A 13,977-nucleotide genomic window follows, 5' to 3' on the forward strand; every position below is an offset into this window, starting at 1 on the left:
AGTGGCGGCGAAAGAGACCACGGATGGGGCTGAGAAAGACCGCCACGCGCATCGAAGAAAGAGGGCAGGAGGGAAAATAGGCGGAGGGGGATGAGGAGGGCAGTGTTGTCGAAGAAGAGGGATAACCCGAGTCGGTGAAAGAGAGACAGGAGGAGGGTGTGGAGTATAGGGTGCAGAGCGAGAGGGTGGAATCCAGTGGCGGTCTGGCTGCTGGAGGGAAAGAAGGACAGCGATGTAGCGAAAAATGGGGGAGGACGGAGGGGCGAGGGCGTCCAATGTCGGCGAAGGAGATGGAAGAAGCTGATGCGAGGAACAGCGAGGACAGAATGGAAAGTAAGGCGGCCGAGGGTGGGAGAGAGACGGGCTGAAGGTAGGGGAGAAGAGGGACGCTGGTGGGAGAGAGAACAGGAGGGAGATGTGGTGGTGGAATGGTGGAGGGAGGGCGAGGAAGGGGAGGAACGAAACGGAACAGGGTTGTTCCAGTGTGCAGCGGGCGGGCATCGCGGCGGGGCCGCCGTTCTGCTGCTCCTGTTATCCATCCAGGGTTATATGCACCATCCACCGCATCCTAGCGACCACGACGGCGACGACGACGACGACGACGACGACGACGACGACGACGACGACGACGACGACGAGGACAGTGACGACGACGACGGCGACGACGCCGCCGGGAAGCAGGAGGAGGAGGTGAAAAGAGGATATCCGTTGAGATCGCTCGAATCGTCGATTATTCGCGCGAACCACCATCGACGTTAGTAATAGCAAGTAGAGTAGGCACCGTAGGACGCGACAAACATTTTCTTGGCTCACCTTGACGCGAACGAACACGCGAGTGACGTTGTTTTTCGGAGAGGATCGTCACGAGAGGTGGGACTCGGAAGGAAGGACAATATTACTGGGACGAAGGAAGGAGGAAAAGGAGTGGGATAGAAGAGAAGAGAGACTGCGCGAGGGTAACGCAGCAGTAAGAGTAAGCAGTAAGAGTAAGCAGTAAGAGTAAGCAGTAAGAGGAAGAGTTCGCGGGGTAAGAGTGGGTGAATATAGAGTCAGAGGAGGAGACAAAAGAGTCGGAAGAAGAAGAAGTATTAGCGATTAGTTCGTGTTGGAGCGTGAAAGAAGAGGGTGGAATAATAGAGTCTGAAAGATTGAAAAAGGTAGGTCCACTCGTGGAAGGGAACCATCGAAGGTGGAGGAGCATGCGAGAGCAGCTCCTCGGTGTTCCAACATGACCCAGCCTTAGTAGGGTGCCTCTGCTGGCGTACACCCTCCGCGCCGCGACACGATACGACACGCAGGAGGAGGCGGTGGAGGCGGAGGAGGTGGTGGTGGCGGAGGAAGAGGTGGCGGTGTCGGCAGAGGAGTCGGAGACGGAGGCGACGGAGTCGAGAGAAGAGAGAGAGGAGGGGGTGGAAGAGGCGGCGGGGGAGGAGGAGGACGGAGAAGAGGAAGACGAAGGAGGAGAAGGAGGAGGAGGACGGAGGAGGACTCGCTAACGACGGCGAACGTCCTCGAGGGTGCGATACACCAGCACCAGCAACACCACCGACGACGATGATCGTGACAGGCGGCGAACGGCGTACATGTTGGAGGAGGAGGCGCCGATTGGCGGTCGCGACACTGGCCTCGGTGGTCCTACTGGCCCTCGCGATCGGTCCCGCGCCCTCCGAGGGGCACAGGCCAGCGCCGAACAACCCGATCATCCTCCAAGCGGGCAGCAGCAGCCCAGCTACGCCCTTGTCGGCCCACTCGGCGAGCAGCAACGGTACCGTCCTGCCGAACAGCAATCAAAACAATGCCGCCGATCCGCACGCAGATGACGGGTACAACAGCACGCTCCATCATCATCACCACCAGCAGGTCGGCGGTAACATGACCGAGGAGAAGGCGCCCCTCTTCCCCGAAGATCTCTTCACCATCCACGAGCGGCGTCGCGGTGCTGTGATACTACACATGATCGGTGTCGTGTACATGTTCGTCGCTCTGGCGATCGTCTGCGACGAGTTCTTCGTGCCGTCGCTGGACGTGATCATCGAGAAGCTCGAGATCGCGGACGATGTCGCGGGTGCTACCTTCATGGCGGCCGGCGGCTCGGCCCCGGAACTCTTCACATCGATAATCGGCGTGTTCGTGTCGTTCGACGACGTCGGTATCGGCACCATCGTCGGCTCGGCCGTCTTCAACATCCTCTTCGTGATCGGCATGTGCGCCATATTCTCGCGTACGGTGCTCTCGCTCACATGGTGGCCCCTGTTCCGCGACTGCACCTTTTACAGCGCCAGTCTGCTCACCCTCATCTACTTCTTCCGCGACAATTACATTCACTGGTACGAGGCGCTCGTGCTCTTCGGCTTCTATTTGGGATACGTAAGCTTCATGAAGTGGAACCAGCCGATGGAGAAGCTCGTCAAGAGAGTGATATCCAGGAACAAGGTGACCCGGGTGAGGTCCACAGATCAGCTGATGCCCTCGGTATGTACGACGCCTTTCATCACGATCAAAAAAAAAAAACGAACCTTATCATCCGGATCGATTTCCACCCTCTTTTCTTCTTTCTGCTTAACATCGATCTACCCTGTCCCGTTTTACGCCACTTTAACCGCCCGTTTCGCCTTCCTCGCCTCACCTCGCCTCGCCTCGCCCCGACTCGCCTCGCCTCGCCTCGCCTCGCCTCGCATCGTCGTCTCCTTCGTCAGCGCCGGTCGCGTGACTCTGCCTACTAGCGCTGCTACTCGTGCCCCGACTCGTGTCTCTCGTCTCGTCCAGGGACATTGCCACGCTCGCTTTCTTATCGACTACAGCCTTTTTTTCTCTTCCATCGGCTCGGAGGAACGTCGCGGGGTCGCGACATTGGCCATCGTCGCCCATTTTATCCGCTTCTACCTCTATTCTGCACCCTCCCTCGCACATTCTTTCGATTGCTTTTAATCAAGCTTCGACGATCACCCTGAACGGGTTATCCTCTGTGTACTTTAGTTAATAGAATGGGACTCGCGAGCGGTCCGTTTCATCGCTTCATCGAGCACCCGTGAAACTGTTTATTCATCGATTATCCTCCTTTCTCGACGGTTCTCTGCTCGTTTCGTTAATAGAAATATTATTCACGCCCTGGGGAATACTCGTTCGAGGTGAAAACAGGATCGGGACCGAAGGGACGTGGAATCCCGTGTATCCCCTCTCTTGGGATCCACGCGCTCCGGCGCAAGGTCGATCTTGATGAATAAATTCGAGCAAAAAATCCAGGTGCGCGCAAGATGGTCCACTCAGCCACCTCGACGTCCAACGGCGCGCTTAATTGGTACACTTGCTGCACGTCCCCGTGCTTTGGGATTGAAGAAACGTGCGGAAAATCGAGCCGAAGCGACGCTGATTTTCCTTCTTCACGTATCACGCCGTGGAACGATTTCATTTCTTATCGAGGTGGTACAGGCTGTTCCAAAACTCGCGGCAAAAATTGCGGAAAGCAAAGTGGAGCACAGCTGACGTTAGCTTAAGCTCACGGATCTCTTTTCGCGTGCCTGTCGCCCTTCCACGCGAAGTTAGGAGGCTAATTAGCAAGGTACAGTGTTCTTGATTATCGGTGATTGCTTGCACGCGTTGTATTCAAAGCGATAGGCTTTGGTAAAGGGATCCATTAAGTCGAGTATTAGTAGCCACTTTCGAAATTAATTTTCTCGTGGCAAGGGACCTCGAGTTTCCGATGTTTCTTCATTCAAGAAGACTCAGGCCATTTAACAGTGTTTTGTTTTCGATGAAATCGTTCTTCGATGCATCGTACGCACGCAATTCAGATTCCAGCTCGCGTGACAAAGCCACCCGCTATTCGTGCTACGTCAGATGAGACCACGTCGCGCAAATAATGAATATTTAACTCGCCGTTTGCGAACGAGATCCCCCTTTGCTTGGAATCCAGTGCGTAATTCGTGTGGGAAAAACGGCGAGCGATCGTCGAGCGCGAACGAACGGAATTTATGACTCAATCAGCGGAACGCAAACGCGAATAAATCAATCGACCGAATTGAATTTTCCGCGAGCGATTAGTTTGCGCCAGCCCAAGGACGGAATTTTGATTTATTGCCCGAGTTTCTCCGTGGCTTCCGGTTCGACGATCGATTCTTCTACACGGGGCTTCCGAAATCGAGTAATCCAGGGATATCCAGAAGTATTGGGGGTGGACCACAAGGGGCTAGTGTTTTCGAGTCGATCGATTCGGGGTAAAAGGGTTTCAAGCTTTCATCGTCCCTGCAAAAACTCTTTTGTAAGAAACTCTCGTTTGTGTAGGTGTTCATTAATATTGACTATGCGATAGCGAAGGAAATTTGTTGAAATTTGGTCAATGGGCTTCCTTCAAATTTGGAGCTATTTTCGTAGACTTCTATTTCTTCCAAAGGGAATTGAGGTCCATACTGCCAAAAATAAGCGGTGCTTCGTTTATTTCCCAAAACACTTGGACTGCTTGTTAATTTACAATCGTAGGATAAGCTTTTCGCAATAATCTACATTACTTATGCTCCACCAGAGAGTCGTGACAATATTTTTATTGCGAAAGTGATACAAAACATATAAATTTTATGCATAAAATTCAGGTCATTCCAACAAAACCGTTGAGAGCCACTGGTTTAAAGAGGTGAATGGGGACCGATTAAATCCGATCGAACAGACGCAGCCCACGCCAAGCAAAGACGAGACGCGCTATGAAAGTAATTGCCCTCCAGACGGCCATTCTCGTGGCACTCCGACAATTCGCCTGAAATCGTAACTACCTTGTAAAGAAAAGAAAATAAAAAAAAAATAAAAACTGAAAGACAGATTGTCTGGAGCTTACTGCTTTGTCTCACGGCAGCGAATCGTTCAGGCTGGCTGATTTATCAGCCGCGATCTGGATAACGCAATTAGCGTCGCGCCGCGGCGATCCATCTTCCTGACGCGCGAATAAAAATTCTCTGCGAGTCAGCTATGCGGTCATGAGGATGTAATCGTGCTGGCAAAATATTATGTAACGAGTTCGCCACGCGAAATAGTGGACTTTCACCTAGACAACAGGAGACTTACCACATGCGACGGGACACGCCTTTAACATCGATGTTGAAGACTGTTTCCCGTGTTTCGTCGCTTCTCTTGTACGAGAAATTCGAAGATTTATCAATACTACACATTTCTTGTGTGTATTTTCTTGGACATGAGTAACGAAGACCACGAATAATGATAAAAAATGACGATCTAAGTTGACAAAAAGGTATGTAGCATAAAATACCGATTGTCGCTCATCTCGTTCGCATCCTTCAATCAAGGATCGTTCCCTAATATCGTAGAATCGATAGAGGCTCCGAGCAATCTGTCAACACTCCCCTTTTTCGCTTCCCTTCGCTCCGTCAAGGTTTGTTTCCGTGTTCCGGGTTATCTTCCGCGTCCATAGGCAATCGGGTCGCGGAAAAGTGGCACGAAGATTCGCGTACGGTCAGATCAGCGCAGCTGTCCCAATTTTCCGGAAACGGAGGAACGCGTTCGAGTTTGTAGGCCGACCATCGAACGGCCTCGAGCACTGAAGAACTTTAGTGGTTCAAGTATTTCGTGACCCTCAGAATTTTATTATCTTCTTGGTGCTGGGATTATTGAACGTACACTTGTTAGTGGGAGTCATGGATTTTTTAACTGGGAAAAGAGAACACCTGAGGATTAGGATTTTTTATTGATTAAGCATCAAGATTCTAAAGCATGGTGATACCTCTTTAGGTTGCTAAATAGTGGGTATAAAAAAGTGGTTCTGCCACTATGAATAGTTTATCTTCAATTAAAAAAAAAAAATATCAAAAACTATGTAGACACTTTTGATTTGGTAAAATTGATACAGCAATATTTGGATAAGATAATAAAATGAAGCTTTTCCAATGAACTGTATATCGGAAATTCAGTGTCTATTCATGGATTATAATATTACGGCGCGGTGAAAATGTTGCCGTCAATCAAACCCTACATTAGGGGCGTGAAATATAATTCTCTTATTGACACTGATTAGTGATTACTGAAAACGGAACGCTGACGCCCTAATGACTTCATAATTAGACACAGGCAGAGGCAGATATCAAAATTTACCCTCGCGTACAGATTGTAGCACTTCATTTTGCTGCAAAATGGTGTCGTCTCTCTCCCCCTCTGTACGGGTCATTTCAAAATTAGCACTGCAATCTAAAAAGTAGTGGCTGCACTCGAAACGAGGGAATTATCCCTCCTTATACCATATCACATACTTAGAAGCACCTCATGCATCCATCAGGAATTTGCACGAAAATATTTAGAAGCACAGTCTACATCGCTCTTTAAGAACTCGCGAATCTCTCGTGACCTCTTTAGAGGTAAATTTGCTTAAAACTGGGGAAAATGATTCAGTTTCTTTCGGGTTATAATTGAGCAGCGTTGCATCTCGCAATTTTTCATTTCCTCGCGTTGGAGTTTCTGTTTATAACGCTTCTCGTAGAATTATTTATTTACAAGGGTTCTCAATTTTCGCGAAGCTACCCAGGGATCAACCAACTTCGTTCAAGGAAGAGTTAATTAAAAGAAATCTCAGTAGAAGCATCCAGTATCCATGAAGAGTTTAACATCGCCCTAGGCAGAGGCCTTAAGAAATTCAAATTTGACTCAACATGTGCAGAAGGAGTAGCGCGAGCTATTAACCCAGAAAGGTGGCGAGGGCGGCAGAAGCAATCGAAAGATTAAAGTCTCGGTTAATAGGAGAATCTCGAGCAACGAGGTATTCGCGAAGGATTCGCTAGGCCCACGCAGCCGTCGAGCAAGTCTGCGAAAAGGGACGAGAGCTACTTCGTTGATCGTGTGCCCCTTCAGTTCTGCTGAAGCCGTCTTCCTCTTCCATTTCCATCTTTTCCTGGTCGTCGCCAGCGGTGGTTCCGCCTCGTGAAATCTTGCCGCTCTCGGGCAAGTTACGGCATTGCAGTGTGCAGAGGCAGGCCCTCCACCCCTATCGTCGAATCGATTCGACAGAGGCCCTTCCACGCTTAACCTCGCCGCCGCCAACGATATACACGACCACCGACGGTCGTGCTCTCTTGTGCACGCTCTCTCCTCTTTCCTCTCATCGTTCTCTTTGCGTTACATAAAACGTACGTACGGCGATCATGTGCACGCTCGACTTGCCAAATAGCCGCCTGCAAAACCCGATTGACCGAACCTGAAGCGAGTTTCGAGGGTGAACCCGACAGGGGAGGGAAGCGCTAATGATATAATTAACTCTGGAGGGAGGCGCATCCTGGTATCTTCACTAGCGAATCTCTGGATCTACTCTCGGAGAGAATCCATAGAATTCAGAAGAGGGTTTTGAGAATTGTTCATCCTGTAATTGGAAGACTGGGGAAACTCGTGATTGACTGCAAATGGCTGGATAGAATAGAACTTTACGCGAGAAATTTATATAGAAAAATAAGTCGACAGGTGTTGCAATATTTATTCAGAGTTATCAGTATTTCATATCTTATGTTTCATGAATGACCCCCCTGAAAGATTGATCCCCCAGCGTCTATGAGCGCACGTCGACTCCAACTAGGCACGTAAGTTCGAGCAGTACTTGATGAGAACCAGGCGCCGCAGTGTTTAGGTGTCGGTCCTCGAGAAAAGACAAGCTTTTCCAACGCGTGGAAATATGGAAATAGAGGGCGCGGCCTGGTCGCGAGATGGCGCCGAGCAAATTGAACAATGTTCCGCGGACGAGCTGGGTCATTCGTAAGTGCGAGACCAACGCGTTGCTCGTGGAAAAAACAATTGTTTCGACGTGGATGACTTTGCTCTGGAAACAGAATCCTTTTCGAGCCGGAATTGAGGTAGCAATCTGCAGCGGAGAGTTTGCAGTATAGAATGAATTTGTTATAGCATAGGCGAGACATAACAAAGATTTATCTTATGCGAGTTTGTCACAGGCTTTGAAATATTCAGTGTTTGAAAAATTAAAGACTCTATTGGGAACTGTAGTCCAGTGGCAGTGATTCTAGAATTTTCTCCTTCGAATTGTCACTTGTATCAAATGTATTAAAGATACACACCTAAAATGCACCTGAAACGTGTCTGACTTGTTGTGAGATGTGCGGTTTATTCTACTTGAGCCATGCGTTAGCCAGGCCAGCCGCTAGTAGAATAGGACAGTAGACTATGTCTAGTCAGACATATCTCTGACGCACTTTAGGTATTCTCTTAATTAATATCTCGGAAATTAGGCCTCGAACACAATTGCACTATTCTTCATTTTCTTCTTATTTTGACGTGTAGAATCAACCCTCAAATTTTCAGGCAGCTATCACAGTGGGCAGTTTCGTATGCATCCATACAACGTAATAGCTTTTTAGGTTCTTCTTGATAGTACCGTTTCCATTTTCTATAGGGCATGGCGTAGAACGAAATAGAAAGAATTATTCCATTATTTACATCGTTACGACAGACTACGGCTACGTGTCATGATTTTCGGTTTGCAATGCGCGAACCAAGCGAAAGTTTAATTTACCTTCCAATTAGAGGCGCCTGTCGCTCGGATTTCAGCGTAACTTTTGATTAGAGTTTCTTCGATAGTAATGCGGGTTGAATTATAGTCCGTTTCTGGCTCTCCAGCGGTGGTATAATTAACCGTAGTAATTAGGAAAATATTCTTCCCCAGGCGATTGTTTCTTCTGAGCCAGTGAAGGAACGTCGTGGAGCAGAAAAAGGGGGGATATATATATAAAATAATTTCCATTAGTAGCGCGGGACGAGTTTCGAGTTGCTTCCACTTGAATCGTCTATTCGAGTCGTTGTCTTGTTAAGCTGAATTGTTCGAAACGAAAATTGTTTCAGTCTCTGCGCGGTTTTCGAGCGAGAAGCATTTTCGTCCAACGATAAAGCACGACCGAGATTCCTTTGTTGAGATATCGACTCAAGCCTAGGCTCTTCGTCCCGCCACCTTGACCACTGACATTTCCGCGCTTTTCAAAAAATGACGCATTTTCGACTTGCTTTTCTTTTTCGAGAAACACTCCTAGTCGTGCCACTATCGATTAATAAATGCGCGAGGATTGTCGAATTCACGGTATCCTCCTAATTCAAGGCAGATCATGAAGCTAGATAGCAGGACGCTTCTGTTTCTCCGAGGAAAAGGAACGGTAGCCACTGCTTCCCTGGATCGATCCCCAGTGGCACTCGAAAACGTCAAAGGTCACTGGAAATGAAATGGTAGTCGCTGGCACAAATCGCGTGAATCGTCATGAATTAAACCGCGCGATAATTCGTGGACGCACGGCTCTGGTTGGCTGGGTTCGATTGCTCGGAACTTACGATCACAGTCGCATTGATTACGGCGCGACGATGGGAAACCGGGTCAACTTTCAGGGCATTAGTCTTCGGGGAGTTCGACAAAAAGATTAAGGTAATTAGTACCTTTCATCGTGCTTTGTCGAACACCCTACAACTTCTATCTCCAGGATTGAGAAAGAATCGACGGAGGAGACCTCTTATCAGTCACTCTGACGACAGCTACTCTTTCTTCGTTCGCCTTCGGTACTCAGAGGTGGACGTTTTATTAGACCAAGATAGCGATGGGTATCAACGAGGCACAAATATCCTTCCCTGAGCAATTCTCCTACCCTATTTCTTGAAATTCTCTACGGAGAAGTTTCGCTATGCTTTAATTCGCCCTCCTTATTCATCCTCCTTGCGCAAATATATCATACCCTCAAGAGAAAACTGTCGCGAGTCCAAAATATGAAATTCAGGAGAAAAGAATTTTTATTCAGAGCCCTACCCATGTACACAGTGCTAAAAAATTCTATTTTTTAAAATAAAAAGTACACTGATGACTTGTGACAGTTTTCTGGCAGGGCTACAGTATGAGCATTCGTACTCTTTAAATCTCTGGCAAGAAAAGAGTGAACCAGAATTCCATAATAACTCCAACTCAATTAATTTCATTTCAATTCCCTGTCCAAATCCCTTGTCGCCAACATTTCCTCCTCTATATCCAAAGCCTTCATTCTCCCTCCCCTTTCACGAACGAAACGTCCGCCAAAGACAGCTAAACAAACATTCCGGTTCATTCGCAAGGTTCGTTCGTCCCAAGAAGTGGCGTTTCCGCAGGAACTCATTTCCGGGAGACAAGATAGCAGGTTCGATTGCGCGGGCGATCTCGAACTGGTGTTTGCGTAAACGTTATCGCGGTTCAAAGAAGAAACTTGGCCCCAGGTTAATGGAATACCGTTTCATGTCGAGGGTGCAGAGTCGCGTAGCGTCGGTGGAGGCCGACGATCGGGGCGTAGAAGCTCGTGGTTTTTGCTCGCGAGAGCGTCGGCGTCCACGGCGAACGCTCCACTGATTTCTTTTAATTAATCTGGACCGATCGGTCGACCCGAGACTACTATCGATCACATCGAACACCCGAAAACAACACGACCAATCATCGAGCCTCGTAATTACTGCGGAGCTAAGCAAGCACTACTCGTTATCGCTCGACACCAGTCTCTCCACCAGTCTCTCCACCGCTTTCCCTGCCAGCTTGCGAGATGTCGCGAAGGAAAAACAGAGGCGAACCGTGATGCTGTCGTATCGATCCGAAGGTCGCAATTATTCGCACGATTGAAAGCAAGTTTCAAGGATTCCGCTTGCTTCTTTTCTTTTCCCTTTTTGTGTTTTGTGTTTTTTTTTCTGTTTCTTCCTCTCTTTCTCTCTTTCTCTCTTACTCTCTTTCTCTCTCTGGCGCTGCCCCTCTGTTCGTTTAACTGAACGCCTGGCGACCTTCGGTCGATCCGCGACACAGCACACCGTTCCAGCCGCGATCTTTGTGCACGATGATCGATGTGAACGCTTTTCCGCGAGCACTGCATTGTCGTGTGACTGTGCCTAGCGACATCACGAACCACCATACCAACAAATTACTCGATCGTCGTTACTGTGACTTTTGTAACTGGGTGTTTCTTGCTTGCAGCACCAGAGCGCCGCCCAGGCATTGGTGAGTCGCATGTCTCTCTATCTTTTTCTTTCTTTCATCCTTCCGCGCTCTCAGCTGGTCGCTAAACTCGTGCCACCCAACTGACTCGCCTGTTTTGAATAACGAGTGTTGGCTTCTTGGCGCGAGAGTTCTCTGGGCACGAGTTTGGCAACTGGCCGGTCTCCTGCATGCTTCAGTGTGTCGTACCTTGCCACGTCGTATGCCTTTGATCGATGTATTTGTATTCATGACAACATTGACGCAACTTGCTACGAAAATCGAGCGCCATCCATGTTTGGAAGATTAATCAATTGGTGGATACAGTAGTAGTTCATGCAGCATCTCTCCTCTCACATTTGGCAGTCTATTGAGAAGACTGTAACAAGTAGAAAATATAAATTTCTCGAGAAAAGGGAAAAGAAAATTGCTATTTGCAGAATCGCATGATTAAATGGAAATGGAACATTCCTCCCTCAACTGAAGGGATGTCCCAGGTCTGACTATTCAGCGTTCAGGAATTAGCAGCACTAGACTTTCGAAACCTTCCTGAAGCGCTCTTTTATGTGCAAAATAGGCAAAGGTGCGCGATTTTCGGAGCAATTTTGTACCAAACTGACTTCACCATTCGCCGAGCTACGGAATCAGTGGGACCCAAGCGAATAAAAGTCAAATTTCCGGGAGAGTATAAATATGCAAGAGCAGAAGACTGTCTGTTCATCCCCCGTCGGCGTCTTCATTGTCACCTTCGACTCGAGCCGCTGCGGCTCTGATCTATCTCTCTCTCATCAAGAACCCTTCGTTCAGGATGCACCAGCGGGATGCAGCCAAGTCGCTCTGCGCATGAGAAGTGGCAGCTGCGACAAAAAAGAATCGTTTATCCACACCCTCAACCCCGTTTCCGCATAATAGATACGTAGGACACGTACACACGTACGCAACATATTCACCTTTCCTTGCATCGGTCATATCTATACTCACCTACACACACCACCACGGGGAGGGAGGAAATAAACTCACGACTGGTCGAAAGTGCACGGTGCGCGCGTTCCGTTCGATAACAACATCCATCGTAACTCCCGGTAAGTACGAACGATTCCGAAGCACTTTCGACCGGTACAAAAGGCGGCGAGTGCCTACCAGCAAAAGTGCTTCGTTCGTTTTTAGCGGCAGCAGATCGATGGATCTTTCCACGCACCGGTTCGCGGGAGCAGCCGCTAAAAAAAGCCGCAAATCTTGCGTCGATGATTTATCCTCACGCTTCGGTTCTATTGCTCTTTCATTCACACTGGGGAGACTATAAACTCTTCTGAATTATTTTCCGCGAGTCGAGTCTTGGGTACTAATATTCTTGCTCGAATATATTGCACGTTCCAGATTCTGATGCTAAACTCGCGTTTAGATAGAAAAATTGACTACCTTTGACTGACGATAACTCCGTGAAAAATGATCATAAGATCATGATTTTTCTTTTAGATTAAAGCCTGAAGTCTTCACTTCAAGTCACTATGTCTTGATTTTTAATTTAATGCATTTCTACCATTGCAAACCCTTAAATCCGAGGGTATGTGTGTCATATGAAAATCGCAAAATTTCACGATATGCACGGACTCGTTAAAATTTTTTTCGGAGACACCGTTTACAGGAGCATAAAGTTTGAAGCTTCCCCTTCAATTCAAAAAAAAGATCAAGTCGCTACGATTTTTTTTCGCAAAGTTACAGCACTTTAAAGTAACCCTTGCATTTTTCCAGCTCATCGGATAGTGCTTATATGGCGGTAAATGCAAGGCCTATTTTAAAGTGCTGTAACTTTGCGAAAAAAAATCGTAGCGACTTGATCTTTTTTTTGAATTGAAGGGGAAACTTCAAACCTTATGCTCCTGTAAACGGTGTCTCCGAAAAAAATTTTTGCAAGTCTCCGCATTCCGTCAAAGTTTGCAAATTTCCAAATGGCAAACATGCCCTCAAGTTTAAGGAGTTACCGTGTTAAGAGCGTATTAAACTTGAAATCAAGACATAGTAGCTCAAACTAAAGACTTGAAGCTTTAATTTAAAAGAAAAATCATGATCCTAAGATGATTTTTCGCAGAGTTATCGTCAGTCAAAGTTGGTTAACTTTGCCCAAAATTTCTCTGTGCCATCATTTTTCCGAGCAATGTACTTGTTTCCAAAATTTCCTGTTTCTCTATATCAGCAGACAGCAGATCATTTATCTCTGATAAAACAACTTGCAGTGTTGACGAGAAGCTCGAGTAGTGCAAAGAATAACACAAACACCCTGCAGCTTCAAACCATAATAACCAGGAGTAGCGTAGTAGCTGAGGCTGGTATTAAGGGGACAGCAGCGAATCTAACTTTTCGATAACCCAGGACTCGTCCTGGTAGGAAAAGCAGTGACACAGGAGGTTCCCTAGACAAAGCCCGCATCTAGATATCGGGTTCAGACATTAACCGTGACGTGACTCGTTTTTGCGGTTGCACCGCCGTCGAATTGTCCCTGCCGCGGGTGGATGCAGGTTATCCAGCGCAGCCCGAGCAAATCCACCACTGCCAGACAGTGTGGAAAATCCAATCGCGCGGATAATCGAATTGGCGAGTCGATGAATCGGGATATCGAGTCCCGCGCTTCAATCGATTCTTTTCGTTATCGATGCGACTGTGTTGGAAATAACAGGAGAAAAAGAAGCTCGACCTCGTCTTATTTCTCGAAAATCAAAGTTATTCCCTTCGATTCACCGATACTGCTCTAGCCAGCGTTTCCTCGCGCGCGAAATCCTCTCCAAAAGTGGCATTCCGATAAGATACGCGAGAGCTCCCGCTTTGTCGCATATTCTACATGAGAAAAGTTCCGACGAATGATCCACGAGATGGGGAACTGTGTCGCGAGTGAAAGTTGCGTAATTGCGTCCCTATCGGTTCCGATAACTGATTTCAACCGGGAGAGTCTGCTGGTTTCGCGAGCCAAAGTAGTTGCAGTTCGCAAAGTTCGCGAGTGCAGCCTTCGACGAACTCCCCCCTCGTCTGAG

General features: G+C 47.9%; 1 protein-coding gene across 1 annotated transcript in view; it reads left to right on the forward strand.

Annotated features, from left to right (window-relative positions):
- Positions 1-1,488: 1,488 nt before the first annotated feature.
- The window catches only part of Nckx30c (solute carrier family 24 member Nckx30C), a 47,011-nt gene continuing 34,522 nt past the window's right edge, over positions 1,489-13,977 (forward strand). The window contains exons 1-2 of the mRNA XM_076389678.1: positions 1,489-2,472; positions 10,952-10,975. Coding sequence (XP_076245793.1) covers positions 1,555-2,472; positions 10,952-10,975 — 942 coding nt within the window. The 5' untranslated portion in view covers positions 1,489-1,554. The remainder of the gene's footprint in view (positions 2,473-10,951; positions 10,976-13,977) is intronic.

Source organism: Calliopsis andreniformis, chromosome 12 (genome assembly GCF_051401765.1).
Source record: "Calliopsis andreniformis isolate RMS-2024a chromosome 12, iyCalAndr_principal, whole genome shotgun sequence".
Lineage (NCBI taxonomy): Eukaryota > Metazoa > Arthropoda > Insecta > Hymenoptera > Andrenidae > Calliopsis > Calliopsis andreniformis.